At 37.8% G+C, this 13,509-nt stretch overlaps 1 protein-coding gene across 1 annotated transcript in view; it reads right to left on the reverse strand.

Moving 5' to 3' along the window:
• Positions 1-13,509, reverse strand: part of ncam2 (neural cell adhesion molecule 2) — a 159,071-nt gene that overhangs the window by 22,267 nt on the left and 123,295 nt on the right. The window contains exons 8-12 of the mRNA XM_056755379.1: positions 13,115-13,275; positions 9,885-10,030; positions 7,452-7,602; positions 5,839-6,026; positions 5,090-5,186 (exon numbers count right to left, since the gene is read on the reverse strand). Of these exons, the coding sequence (XP_056611357.1) occupies positions 5,090-5,186; positions 5,839-6,026; positions 7,452-7,602; positions 9,885-10,030; positions 13,115-13,275 (743 nt within the window). The remainder of the gene's footprint in view (positions 1-5,089; positions 5,187-5,838; positions 6,027-7,451; positions 7,603-9,884; positions 10,031-13,114; positions 13,276-13,509) is intronic.

The raw sequence follows: 13,509 nt of genomic DNA on the forward strand, positions 1-13,509 counted from the left end.
AAAGAGGGTGGTTGTGTGTCTTTCTGAAGGGGAGATGGTTGTTTGGTGATGGGCACGAGCACATAGAGCTGCTTTCAGCATCTAACAAACCAAACTCCCTTAACATCAGAGACTTTAAATTCTATAATCCCTGCACTGTTTGCCTGTGACACCATTTTTTACATGTAAAACATGTCAGATGAAGCTTTACAAAGAGGTTTGAGTATACAGAATAAACATGATAACAAAATAGCAAATCAATAAGATCAATTGGGGTTAAGCCTTTCGGTTTTATACATCCTTAAAAAAGGAAAATGACTACGTATAAATCACAAATTCTCAAAGGTATTATAATATAAAACATAAATGTTCAAAAACAACAAAAATATTAATAATAAAATAAATTCTTTAGTGACAATAATTAAAATAAATAATTCCTACTGGAAATAATTATTAGCATAAGCTGTAAACTACAGACGTTAATTTGAAATTATTTAACAGGTGCAATCCATAACCTTTTCTCTCTACTGCAATCTCGGTTTGAAACATAAAATTGGAGTATTTTATGTGTATTGAAAGTAAGGAATGTTTTGAAAACTGATTTTTATGTACTTGTTCAATACTTTATTTATAATTATCTGCATATTTCTCCATGGTGGTTTTAAATACAGTAAAATGTGTCATATGTAGCATTTGACTCTTACTGGGAGCAGAAAACCTGTTCAAGTTAAACAATGTTCACCCAAAGACATTTTATATTAGTCCCACTTAAGGTGCTAGAAAATGAATGCATCTTTCTCAGCGGTGTTCAATGTGTTGATGTAATTTCCACTGAAACAGGAAGTTCATATCGAGTGGTTTATCCCTCTTTAAAAATAGCCTAAAATCTGACAAAATAGTTGATAAGAAGTCCAGAAAGAAAAAAGTAGGGTGATTCATACATCTATAAAAATATCTGATCCGTACTGGTGGAAGTGAGAAGCTGTATAGACGCATGCATGCGTTTGTGGATAAAACTGGTACACATCCGAAACAATAGAGTGCCTGTAGATTATTTCTGATAACAAGCAAAAGAAAACGAAAAGATCCGTTACTTGGCTTAACTTGCCTCTCCAATATTTTGTATTAGTTTTCTCGATTGCTTAAGCTCTAAAATTGATATGGATGGCACAATATTTCAAACCATTCACTCAGTTCTCAAAAAACTGACACATTTCTCAAAACATTTTACATATTTCTCTTGTTTTCACTCACATGTCAATTACTTTAATGATTTCTGCAAAACCCCTAACAAAAACATATTTATGTAGCAAAAGTTTAATCATGTTCTTATTCAGAAAACACAAACACATATTATTGCTCCTCTCTGACATGTTGCTTATTGCTCCCTGAACTCTCTTTAAGTCGCTTTGGATAAAATCGTCTGCTAAAGGACTAAATGTTAATGTAATATAATGAACTGAAGTGCCATGTTGTAAACTCAAATAGCAGACATTTATCCATCAGTAAACATTCAGTAGCATACTTGATGACACACCAATCAGAATCTCAGGATAATATCAATAGGATCACAAGTGATGGTGCTATGAAATTGCTTCCTAGAATTATCTAAAGGGCTTTATACTATTTACAGGAAACATGCTGTACAAAATAATAACAACACACAGTAACAGAAATTACAGTAATCAGAGAAAACAAATCTTATTTATGCAGTTTTACTGTCTTTGTGTTGCATGATCAGTTCATATTGTTCTATGGATTTTTAATTTTTCTTGTCTTGTAAGAATCGTCTACTTCCTCTACTTTCATCTAAGATTACTTTACAGCAGTGTATTTATTTTCATTCGGCTCATTGTTGCATTTTGCTTTATCTTCACTCTTTTATGTTGTATATATTGTAACAAACACCAAGCTGTTAAATTTTTCTTGAATCCCAATAAGAGGTTTTAGTAACAGTGTTTTGAATTTATCTCACCAGTGTCTAAGACTATATTGTAGTGCAAGTGTTTTTGAGGGCTTGTGTGTCATGTCTGGGGGAAAAGTTTGGTTTCGAGAGGAGAGCTTCATTTTGACCTGAAAATAGGATGTTGAGGAAATTGGGTGAGAAGTTTTGGATCTGTGAATAGAGTTTGGAGAGAAGGGGGCATCATTTCTAGAAATGTATTGAAGTAATTGAGAAAAACTGTAAGACAATAGAGTGCTCAACCGGTAGTTGTCAATGTCCCATATGGTTTCTTTAAATGGGAAGAAGTTACATGAACCATTCAACAAATAGTTTTATTATTAGCAAGACCGATAAACAAACACAGAGCGTAAGTTATCTTCCATCCAGGCGCGTTTTAATGTTTTGGAGCACAATAGTTATAGTACATAAATATTCTTAAAATACGAAAAATATAAAATACTTCCATTTGTATTTCATGAGGATTAACACTCAAATATTCATGAATGACTGTTTGGAAAGGACTGAAATTTCCTCAACAGTAGTTTTCATGCAGGCCTCCTTATAAAAAAACAAGAATAATAGCAAATGTCTTAAGGCAACAGAAAATATGATTCAGCCAATCTGATATAAAAACATGTAGCATCCTGTTTATGCTTCAGCCTTATGGAGGTAGCAAGGAAGGTTTCATACTTCCACTGCCACCTCTCCTACTTTGCTGTTTTGCCCAGCTAAGTGAGAGAGAACACACCCTGCTCTGAATAACAAGCACCCGGCTCTTCCAGTGAGAGAATCAATGCTGCTGATAGACAGAGAAACATTGAGTGAAACCAGGTTAGGCAACAGGAAAACCTCATTCGGTAGGGAAATAAATTAGGTGTGTTTCACAGAAGACCAGGAACAGAATGTACCAGAGAGAGGGTGAGAGAGTGAATGGGTGGGATGTTTGAGATAGTGTCATAATCAATGTCAATAGTGATTTATAAAAGAGAGATTATATCAAAGCCACATACACAAACATGTATATAAAATAATTGCAATGGGTTCTTCTGTAACACTGTATTTTACGGTGCCCATGTTACACATGTTACATGGATTTACTATGGTATTTACTTTAAGATGATGCATAATTACATGTAACTAACCCTGAATCAATCCTAACCCTATAGTAAGTACATGTAGTTAATATGTATTACGCAGTACTTGAATGTATAATTACACTGTAACACAGGCACTGTAAAATAAAGTATAACCGGTTTGTTAATTCACAACATCAGCTTTATTTTTAGCCTCTGTATAATTTGATTGGACATTAGTAACAACTTGTGTATGCTCCCACGCTGCAATATGTAACGTTTTCCAGTTAAAAATAAACAAAAACGAGTTATTGAGAAAGTACATAAAATATAAGTGCTCATAGCTGTAAATTTTAACGGTAAGGTTAATAATGATAATGATTCATAAACTGTCAGGTACAAGTTCATGGGACACATTTCACTTCAACCCACGTAAAGATAAGTTAAAGTAATAGTTTACCCAAAAATAAACATTCTGTCATGTTTTACTTACCTCTTCTCACTTAAAACCTATATGACTTTCTTCTGCGGAACACAAAAAAATATTTTAAAGAATGTTGTTAACTGGCCCTCTTTCACTTGCATTGGTTTTGTGTCTGTACAATAGAAGTGAATGAGGACCAATGCTGTTTAGTTAACAACTTTCTTCAAAATACTTTCTTTTGTGTTCTGCGGAAGAAAGAAAGTCATAAAGGTTTGAAACGACAAGATGGTGAGATAACGAAGAAAGAATTTTGGGTAAACTTTTGCTTTCGAGAACCTGCATGTTTATGTTTCAAACAGAGATGGCAAATATAGATGGTTTAAGAAATATGTAACATTAATGCAAATGACATTCGTGCAAAGTGAGTTTTGTTTCTTAATCAGATTGAACAAGCAGCATTTCAAGACAGTTGATAGACTTAAAACAGCACTGAGATGCTTTACAGTGTTTATATAACTTCTCTTGTCTGTGTTTGTTGTTGATGTGGAAAAATGGGATATGGAACTCATTGCAGCTCTTTTTCAGGGTGCGACAAGGACCCTGTTTGTTTGTAAACAATAATTTTATCTATACTTCATTGCTTTTTAGTAAGTGACAAACACACCAACAAGTCACGCACACTATACAACAGCAACAATAAGCAACAATTCTCATGATGTACATAATCTGTTAAAGCTCTACTCCTGTAAGCCTTTTTGCTCTTCAAAGCTTGAGTAACTTGGTTCTTTGAAAGCAAAGCATGTTTACTGGCAACTGCGCCTGTCGGTGTACAGTCTGATACAAAAGTCAGTTATCTGAGGGGATTACATGAGAATAGGCTTTGACAAAGCGAGACGGGTCGGGACTTCTAATGTGGTTTAAAATCTATGCGGGCCATAAAACAGCGGTTCTCAAACTGGGAGACCCAAGATGGATCCAGGGAGGCCACAGATTGTGTGGCATTTTATAAAATATAGAAATTCATCATACATTTTATGCAATCAAACATTATAAAGCTAAGATCACCAACAAAAATAATTAATGTCCCAGCAAAAATGATTTTGGTTTAATTTAAAAAAAGAAATTGGGGGGCAGTCAATGGTGGCCAAGAACTGTTTGGTTACAAGCATTCTTCCAAACATATTTTGCTGTGTTCATCAGAACAAAAAATGTATACAGATTGGGAACAACTTGTTGAGTAAATGATGTCTCGGAATTTTTCAACCGGTTGAACGATTTCTTTAAAGGCGAAGTACTACATGTGGCACCTTCTGGGATTTACCATGGTTAATTATTCCTGCCCTTAAACTCACATCATTGGTTGAAAAGGAGACATTACAAACATCACAATCATAGAGGGATGTTTTTTGATCGACCAACGTTTTTTCAGGCAATCTGTTTGAATCACCAACTTTTAGTATGTAGAACAGGAATAGCAGAAACTATTTCAACATAAAAAAACACCACCCTTTTTTTTGGCACGTATTTAATTATAGTGCTCTAAAATCACACCACCATGACAGATCACATCAATAACAGGAAATCACACGATCCAAAATCCCAATCTTTGAATGTAATCGTATTGATCAAATTATTTGTTGAACTATTCACCTAAGGGTAAACACTTACCCGCCTGAGCCAAGATAAACTCCTGAAAGCGCATGCCGATGTTATTCCTAGCTGTGCAGTTGTAACGGCCAAAATCTCTATCCGACATGGGAGTAACCTGTGAATGAAAATTATACGTAATTTTTATAAGCATGCTTTTCACGTCTGTTGTGACACTTCTAATCTAGTGTGCTTTTGTGCTATCTATTGTTCTCTTCATGTTCTTTTGATTCTTGCTGTGGTACACATGGCATGTTGTTGGTCTAGTACGGATAAGATCATTAAACAAACAACTCAGGCTGATGATTACATGATGATGGCTTTAATAGGCTCACCCTCAGATGTTATTAAAGAAATAGTTCATTCAAGGTCAGATCTTTTTTGTGTTCACAAAACTGAAGGATTAATTTATATCTCAGACGGGCGACGGGTGACTCAATGATCCGGTCACAGGCGGATCTCAAATGAACAGCTCAATGGAGAGGAAGATTGTCAGTGAAGAATGACTTAATTACTGACCTTGTTTTTCAAGCAAAGCTATCGTAAGACATCAGAATCTATCAACATTATTGTATGACATCATCATCTATCAAAGCTATTATGTGAACGATCAAACTCGAAATATATTGCACAACCTATACAGAGCATTTTTATGAATTCCTTTTGAAGCTTTTAAGCTCCAGTCACCATTGCATGGAAAAGATGACCGAATCCACTGCATCGTCATCATCACTTTAAGCGTTACTGAATGAGTCATTGAAGTAGTGTACCTCCAAAAGTGACCTGCCGGGGGTGCTATGTACACGCATGTTTCCCACGCCCTCGCTGGGTATGGTCAGCTTGTCCCGTCTCCACAGCATGGTGGCCGGAGGGTTAGACATGACATCACAGCTGATGTTGACCCGGTTCCCCTCCCACGAGAAAAATATAGTGTGGTTGGTCTGGAACTTTGGTGCATCTGTGAAAGAACGGTAAAGAAATACTCAATAACGCCACGCCGAGCACTGCTAACATTCATCCATCAAAACCTCATTCGAGATTAGCTGCCTGAAGCCTAAATTAAATTCTAGCATGTACCAACCAACACAAGTTTCCACGCACACACACAAACCACGAGCTCCATCATGCGAGTGCACTTGCACCTGGGTTTAAATGGGCTCCAAATCAAACAGAATCTGAGGCATGGCCACTTCTTGAGGCTCACCTCAACGCTGCAAACCACAGCCCCCTCTTCTCCCACTGCGTACTCGTTGGCGGTGGAAGATTTCATTTGCCAGTATGTAAGAAAAACGCAATAAGGGAGTCACAGAATGTGAGAGAGAGACTGGTATGGGGAAATGCTGCATTATATGTGATTTTTTGGTTTTACACCCACACACAGTGACACAGAAAATCACACCCATTTCTTCCGTTAAAGAGATTGATGCAGCTCACAGTGTCAGATCGGTGACGGATCGAGACTGAATGAATGGGAATATAAGCAAACCTGCTGGGTGGTTCGTTCCAGAGCACCCGCTAATAAGGAACTGTATACTGTATCTACCCTGCTGCTGCCACTTCTTCATTATCACAATGCCCAACCACACCAAAACCAGATATCTAGATATGCTAATGAGATGATGCATGTTTGCATTTCAAATGAGTGGTGTGATACGATAGGAAATAATCTTTAGGGTCACAGAAGAGAATGAGCTACATTTTGGAAAAAGGTTCCATCTAATGTTTGCGCAAGTTGTACTCGAAGGAAGGTTGACAGATTTGTTCTGATAAAGACATGGACAGCAGGGTAAAAATATTATTTTTAGAATGCCACAGATGAAATGCAACTATTGTAATCATACAGTATAAAAGCATACAATTACTTGGTTGAGATCAACCAGATGATTTGCCTTGTTCTGTCCACACTTGTGTGGTATATGAGGGCCACTTGCAAATTTTATCATGAAGTGACGACATTTCATTTTTAAAAACAGTTCCTTTTCTGTCGCATGGGGTGGTACCCTAAGGATCCCTTTCGTGCCTTTGCAGGTATACAAAGGATAATAAAACCTTATACCTTTGTACTTTTTGAGTACATTATACCTTTAAGGTTACACAATTTTTTATACCCTAATATTTAATGAGTACAAAATCGGTTCTTAGGGTACAACAATGTACCCACAAAAAGGTACAACCTTCTATGTGTTGTATACCCATGAAGGTACAAAAAGGAACCTTTGAGGGGACCACCCCAGCGCGGGAGAAGGTAAAGTTTAAAATATTTCGTAGTTCATGGCAACATAAGTATGTCTAATGTCTCATGATGATGAACACTTTATGTACTGTATTAAGATGCTTTTTGATGTCCAGTGTTTTGCTCTTAAAGCAATTTTACATCACTTACATTCGATATCCAGGAACATGCTCTTCTGATGCCCTCCAATCCTGCTGAGAGCCTCACAGTCAAACCGGCCCCAGTCAGACAGTTTGACTCCCACAATAGTCAGCATGGATTCGCCATAACGTCCGCGTACCTCCACACGACCGTCTGGACTCTGAAAATCACACCACACAAAATTATTTCAATAAAGATAGACTTTAATGATAACTGTCCCGTAATTAAGTAGAAAAACAACCTAAACTCATATTTAACATTAAAAATAATTCACAGATTAAAGACAAATGAGCTTTTGATTCACAGTAGTGAAGGGTGCACAGACGGGTTTGACTCTTACACACCTTAATATCTACAAATAAATGACTTCATACTAATTACTAAAACACGTATGACGACTAACACACCTAGCACACAATAAGGCAGCCTACAATCTTTTGAAGATTTGTTAAATCAGGTACCGGCTAGTTTCTTTACGTATTCAAGTGCAATGACTCATCCCATAAGATTTAAGTAGTCACTTCCTTGTGTTTTTGAACCACTGGCGAAAAAGGTCAATCTCTGAGATGTCTGATGCGTGTTCCTGAAGCGTCCAAAAACGGACCTCAAACTGTTTAACCATCGTAAAGGCAAACAAGTCCACCAGACATAACACGCACTCTCGTTTCAGCGGCACGCAGCATCGCTCAGATGTAAATCAGCTCTCTTTCTGGTTGCCCTCTGAAGCGTACGCTGCATAATGAGGAGCAGAGAGACGTGTGGCAGAGTCACTTTTGATTAGTGAGCAGTAGTATGGCTAACAAGAGGCACTGCATGATGACTGTTCTGAGAGCTGTCTTCTAGCCTCGACACCCCGCTCATCATCCAAACTGACCGAAATCCTAGCCTCTGATCTCCACCCTCACACTGGCACATGCACCGAGGTAGCCGAAACCAATTTCAGTCGCTCCTTACTTTCCTGCAAAAATCAGTCCATAGCTCAAGCTGGTTTTCGAAACCATGTTTTGTACTGTACGTACCTTTAACATTTTCTTCTGCATATAAATGGCTCTAAAGTGAGACATTGTCGCAGCTGTCAAATGGTCCCTTTAGACTCTTCACTAAAATCCTTCGGTACTGAACAAGTGCCCATTTTGAACTCTTTTACTTTAACTGTCGGGAGTAAAAGGGAGGGGAGGAAAGAGGCTCCCAACGCAATTGTTTTGCAACTTTTGAATTCAGAGCACAGGTCCTGTCGCTACTCCTTGTAATTGTAAGAGACTAACTCTCCCCAACCTAACCTCCGCATTCCCACACCTCTGAAAGAGCAGCTTAAATCAAACTCATTTTGTTCATATTGAGTGGCGGCAAGCATCGCTGCTCTCCAACACCTCTTTGTATGAATCCTTTTTCATTTCCAAGCCACGCAGGCTATTCTAATCGCTACCCGAGCAGCCCTTGCTAGATTGACTGTGATGGGGAGTCTTTCACAGTTCCTCCCTGGAGCCGGCCTCCGTTTGCCTCTATTGTTGACGCCAACAACCCTCCTTTCATGGCATTCTAATGATCTTTGACAGTTTCTCTTCCCATCATCTTTTCCGCCTGGTGGCTGCAATCGCATTTGCCGCATTCGCATTCACCGCAGACGCCAGTAAAAACTGCGAGGCATTATTGGAGCACAGAAAACCTTCTTCAGCGCACAACTTGTACACAGATTGAGCCTGCCTCAGGGCTGTGTCTCCCCATGCGAGTCTATTATATCCTCTAATGTCCAGGACTATTATAGTGGGCGTGAGCAAAGACCAAACGTCACACATCTGGCACTTAATGTGCTGGTAAAATGCTACATTGCCTACTGACTGAAGGAAATGGGGTCTGAAATACATGCCCGAAGAGAACACACGGGCGCATGGAAATTTGCATGTGCCAGGACAAAAATTGAAAAGAAACGTTGAACCAAATGATTTTCATAACGTTCCTGTGATGGTTCCTGAATATCTGGATGTTTCTTTGAAGCGGACGGAAATAATGGTGAGTCGTGAGCTTGTAGTCTGAAATGAATGTGATAAGAGGAGAAACTGGTTTGGTGGAAGATAACAAAATGAAAACAGAAATAGAAAACAAATTCCAATCCCACATCATTTCCATCGTGCTGCCCATGCTGGTCACAAACAACAGAGCTGTCTGATTTGTGAATTAATTACTTCTTCGAGTCTAAAGTCACTTCATCCAAAAATGAAAATGTCTCATGCACTCACCCCAATATCATTCCAACCCTGTATGATGTTATTTTGTTTCCAATAAAATATAAGTTCACATTTTTCAATTGTTATGCAGGTTCTTTCACCGAAGAAAGTCATACGGTTTGAAATGACATAAAGGTGAGTAAATGCTGACAGAATTCTCATTTTTTAATACAACTACTACAATTTTTTTATGATTCCTATCCCTAGAGAACGGTACCTTATCTCCATCTGAAAAGCTGTGTCCGTCACTCGCTCTCCTCCAGGAGATTTCAGGTAAGGGTTCACCTTCAGCCTTGCAGGAGATCATGGCGGCGCTGCCCTCTACAGCTGTCACGTTCCTTAGCTTAGTAATGTGGGGCTGGACTAAAAGAGAGAACAGAAGAGGAATAAGACAGAGTCAAAAGAGACAAACAGATGACATGAAGAGGAGGACATTTAGTGAGAACTCTAAAAGGATTTAGTCTTAAAGTTTCAGCTAAAATCATATCAAAAACTATAAAATTAACACAATTTCATCACAGCTTACGCATTTTCAATATGATTTCATCACTAAAGTTCTACAAACGTTAAAAATGGAAATCGCACGCTGTGACAGTATGTACTGCATTTGAGATGTACCTACCCATCGACCGTTAAAACAGTACATTTTAAATAGTATGAGTGAAAGGACTGTGAATCCATTTCGGACATACTGCATCCACAGTTATTGTCATGTGACCCGTATGCTCTTATGACATATTAAAAACAACCTGTACGTTCATGTTGATAAAAACATACATTAAACACAATACATTATTTAATAGGTACTTACATTTGAAAATGGACATCTGCCTTAAAGCTTTCCGCTTGTTTTATTTGAAATAATTTAGAATTTTGACTGTTGCTTAGCTCTCGTGGTATTATGGGATTGAGAAGTGTCTATACGATGCACACTCACAAATCTCAGCAGAAGCTGTAGACCACCCGGGTATTTCTCGCCGGGTATTTAAAAATAACTCATGACTCGTTCTCGCCTATTATATAGTATGGAAGTAGCCACTTTCGGATACAGCGATAGTCAGTATGATATTGTGCAACACAATCTCACATTATTTGTCATTATTTTACGAGATAGCTAATAGAGATAAATTTGCATAAGGATGGTTACGTTTAGAGGTGATGTTAGGGCTTCAGTATTGCCTTTTTCTAAGCCGAATACTTCTTTTGTACGAATTCATACAGGGTGGCGGCCTCATAAAATAGTTATGAATCGCTGTGAGATCAGTCTGAATATTGTCTTTCTAGACAAACAAACATGCATCAAAATGTACCCACAAACATGAAAGAGAGGATTGTTATTAGAGACTTCAACAAAGCTATTTATTTATTTTTGACTGCAGACATTCACTGACTTGACTGTAGCAGTACTACAGACTTTCTCAGAATTCTCACCACACTTGGATAAATATTCAGTAAATATCCAGCTGAACTTTGCGTCAACAACATCCGTCCAATCTGACAATCAAAAATCCTTCATGTGTAGCCAACTGTTCGAAAAACATCATCATATAGCAGAAAAGCTGGGCTTTTACTGTCTGTCTGGGGTTCAAAAACATAACCATACATTGACAGGCGCATTGCTGAATCTAACAGGCTCCCACTGGTAAATAAACATTAGAAAACTGCAGGGGTTGAGCAGCATAAAGAATACTTAAGATTCCCATCATAAATCTGTGATAAGGCTTGTGTTGTGTGGCAGTGCTCATTAGTGCAATAACTGATGTAAAACAACAGCTCCCTGCAGGCGAAGAGTTGACACCAATACTGCTTTTAACCTGATAAATATACATTAGAAAATGCTGTCCCACAGGGCGGACAATAATAGCAGATACATAAAAGAGTCTGAAACAGTGTTATCAGCATAATCTCTTTCTCTTGCTGTGTTGACAGTAGGCTACTTTGGGAATGATCAAACAAAGAATACATTTAGAATCGGGAATAATCCTAATGGCACATTAAAAGTTTGCATCTGGATAAATAGGTACTATAGGATTTATTTGCATAAAAATAAGGCTTCGTTTTTTTTCTTTTGTAAACAGAAAATCCCCAGAGCGAGCGGTTTTCTTTTCTCTGTTTACAGAACAGTATACTGTACTTTTTTATTCTATTAAAACTGAAAGCTTGGGTGGGACATTTCGAAGGGCTCGTTCGTAATTTTAACATGAATAAATACAGGCATTAGTTACATTGGAGGTAAAATAGGGAGGGGGATCTCAGTTTAGGGAACACTGTGCAAGATAAGTCGTTCATATTTCTGATCTGTTTCCAAAAAAGAAACTGCCAAAAATGGTCAAAAACGACGTGGGACAAAAGCCTCAAAATTTGTATTTAATGTAACCTCTTTAAAAGCAAAACTGATAGCAAACATTACTTAACTCAGTCCATGTTTTTCAACTGATGTCAAAGACAATTTGGGAATTTTTTAGCAGGATTTTTTAATTCGGCTTGTGGAAAAACCCACAAACATATCATCAGACCACAAAACAGCCTTGAGATAAATCGTGATGACATAATCCAGCTTTTGAACCTTGGGATGCCACTGATTAAAACCGAAAACTATTTTTATTAGAACACAGGAGATGCAGGAAATTCTCCATAGGGAAAACCCAGAGCAGGTCTGACTCTGTTAGCTGTCAAAGGTCATAAAGGAAAGTTACAACTCCCATTCCAACCATGCTTTGCAAAACAAAACTCCCATCCAATAACAGGGGCTCATTTAAATGAGCTCTTTGAAGAATACTCTTCGCTTGTGCATGGAAAGGATTCTGATGACTACAGAATAAATCTCCATACATTTACATGAGCAGACAAGGCGCTATCTGAATAATCGCTGGAAATGTTGGCAGCTTCATGAAAATCGCAATCAAAATTCTCTGCCATAAAGGGTGTGTGACCTATTCTCATGTAATTTAGGAGGTCTGTTTATAGAAGAGAAGCAGGCCGGACTGGGAAAAATGATGAAAGTCAAGGGATGTAACTGTCAATCAAATTGTTCTCCTCGAAAATGAGTTCCTCTCTTGCACCATCTGCTTTTTATTATATTCAATTTAAGGAATGACTATTTTTATACAGAAAAGACACATGAAGCTTTTAAAAAAATAGTCTTATGTACTGGAATAAAAATAACAATATACATTTACAGGTTTGAAGGGGTTTAGAAGGTAAACGAAAAAATATACTTTTGTTTTTGTTTTGTTTTTGATTAATTCCTTCATCTTATGCCCAGGAGCCAGAAATGCTGAATTTGTTTGTTTGTTCAGATTAATAAATAATCACTAGCATAAAGGTGTTCAGACAGCCCCATCATTTTATATCTAATTTGCCAGACCAATAAACAGTTATTGTGACAGGAAAAATCCCACTCAATGAATAAGGGGTTACGTTACCCAATAAAAAAAGAGTTCTCACCAAAAACTTTGAGGAACAGTTCATGCTCAACTTCTCCCGCCTTATTAGAGGCCTTGCAGGTGTAGGATCCCCCGTCGTTCTGCTGAATGTTTCGAACGGTGAGCGTCGTACCCCGAGCTCTCATTACGTACCGCTCCGATTCCTCGAGCTGCACTCCCTTCCTGACAGACCACACATGTACAACATAAATCAACACAAAAAACCCTAAATTCTCAGAATAGTGCTGCAACACAAGAAAAGCTACCCAGCGAACCAATAAAAAGATTCAGGATGCAAAAACATGCCAGAAAAATACATTTCTTTTTTTATTATAGAAAGCAATACAACATTTTAGAACAGGCGATGCTATAGCAAAGGTAGCCAGTGTAGGTGGAGACAGAATAATCAAATATTTT

The sequence above is a fragment of the Triplophysa dalaica genome, chromosome 8 (assembly GCF_015846415.1).
Source record: "Triplophysa dalaica isolate WHDGS20190420 chromosome 8, ASM1584641v1, whole genome shotgun sequence".
NCBI classification, from domain to species: Eukaryota; Metazoa; Chordata; class Actinopteri; order Cypriniformes; family Nemacheilidae; genus Triplophysa; species Triplophysa dalaica.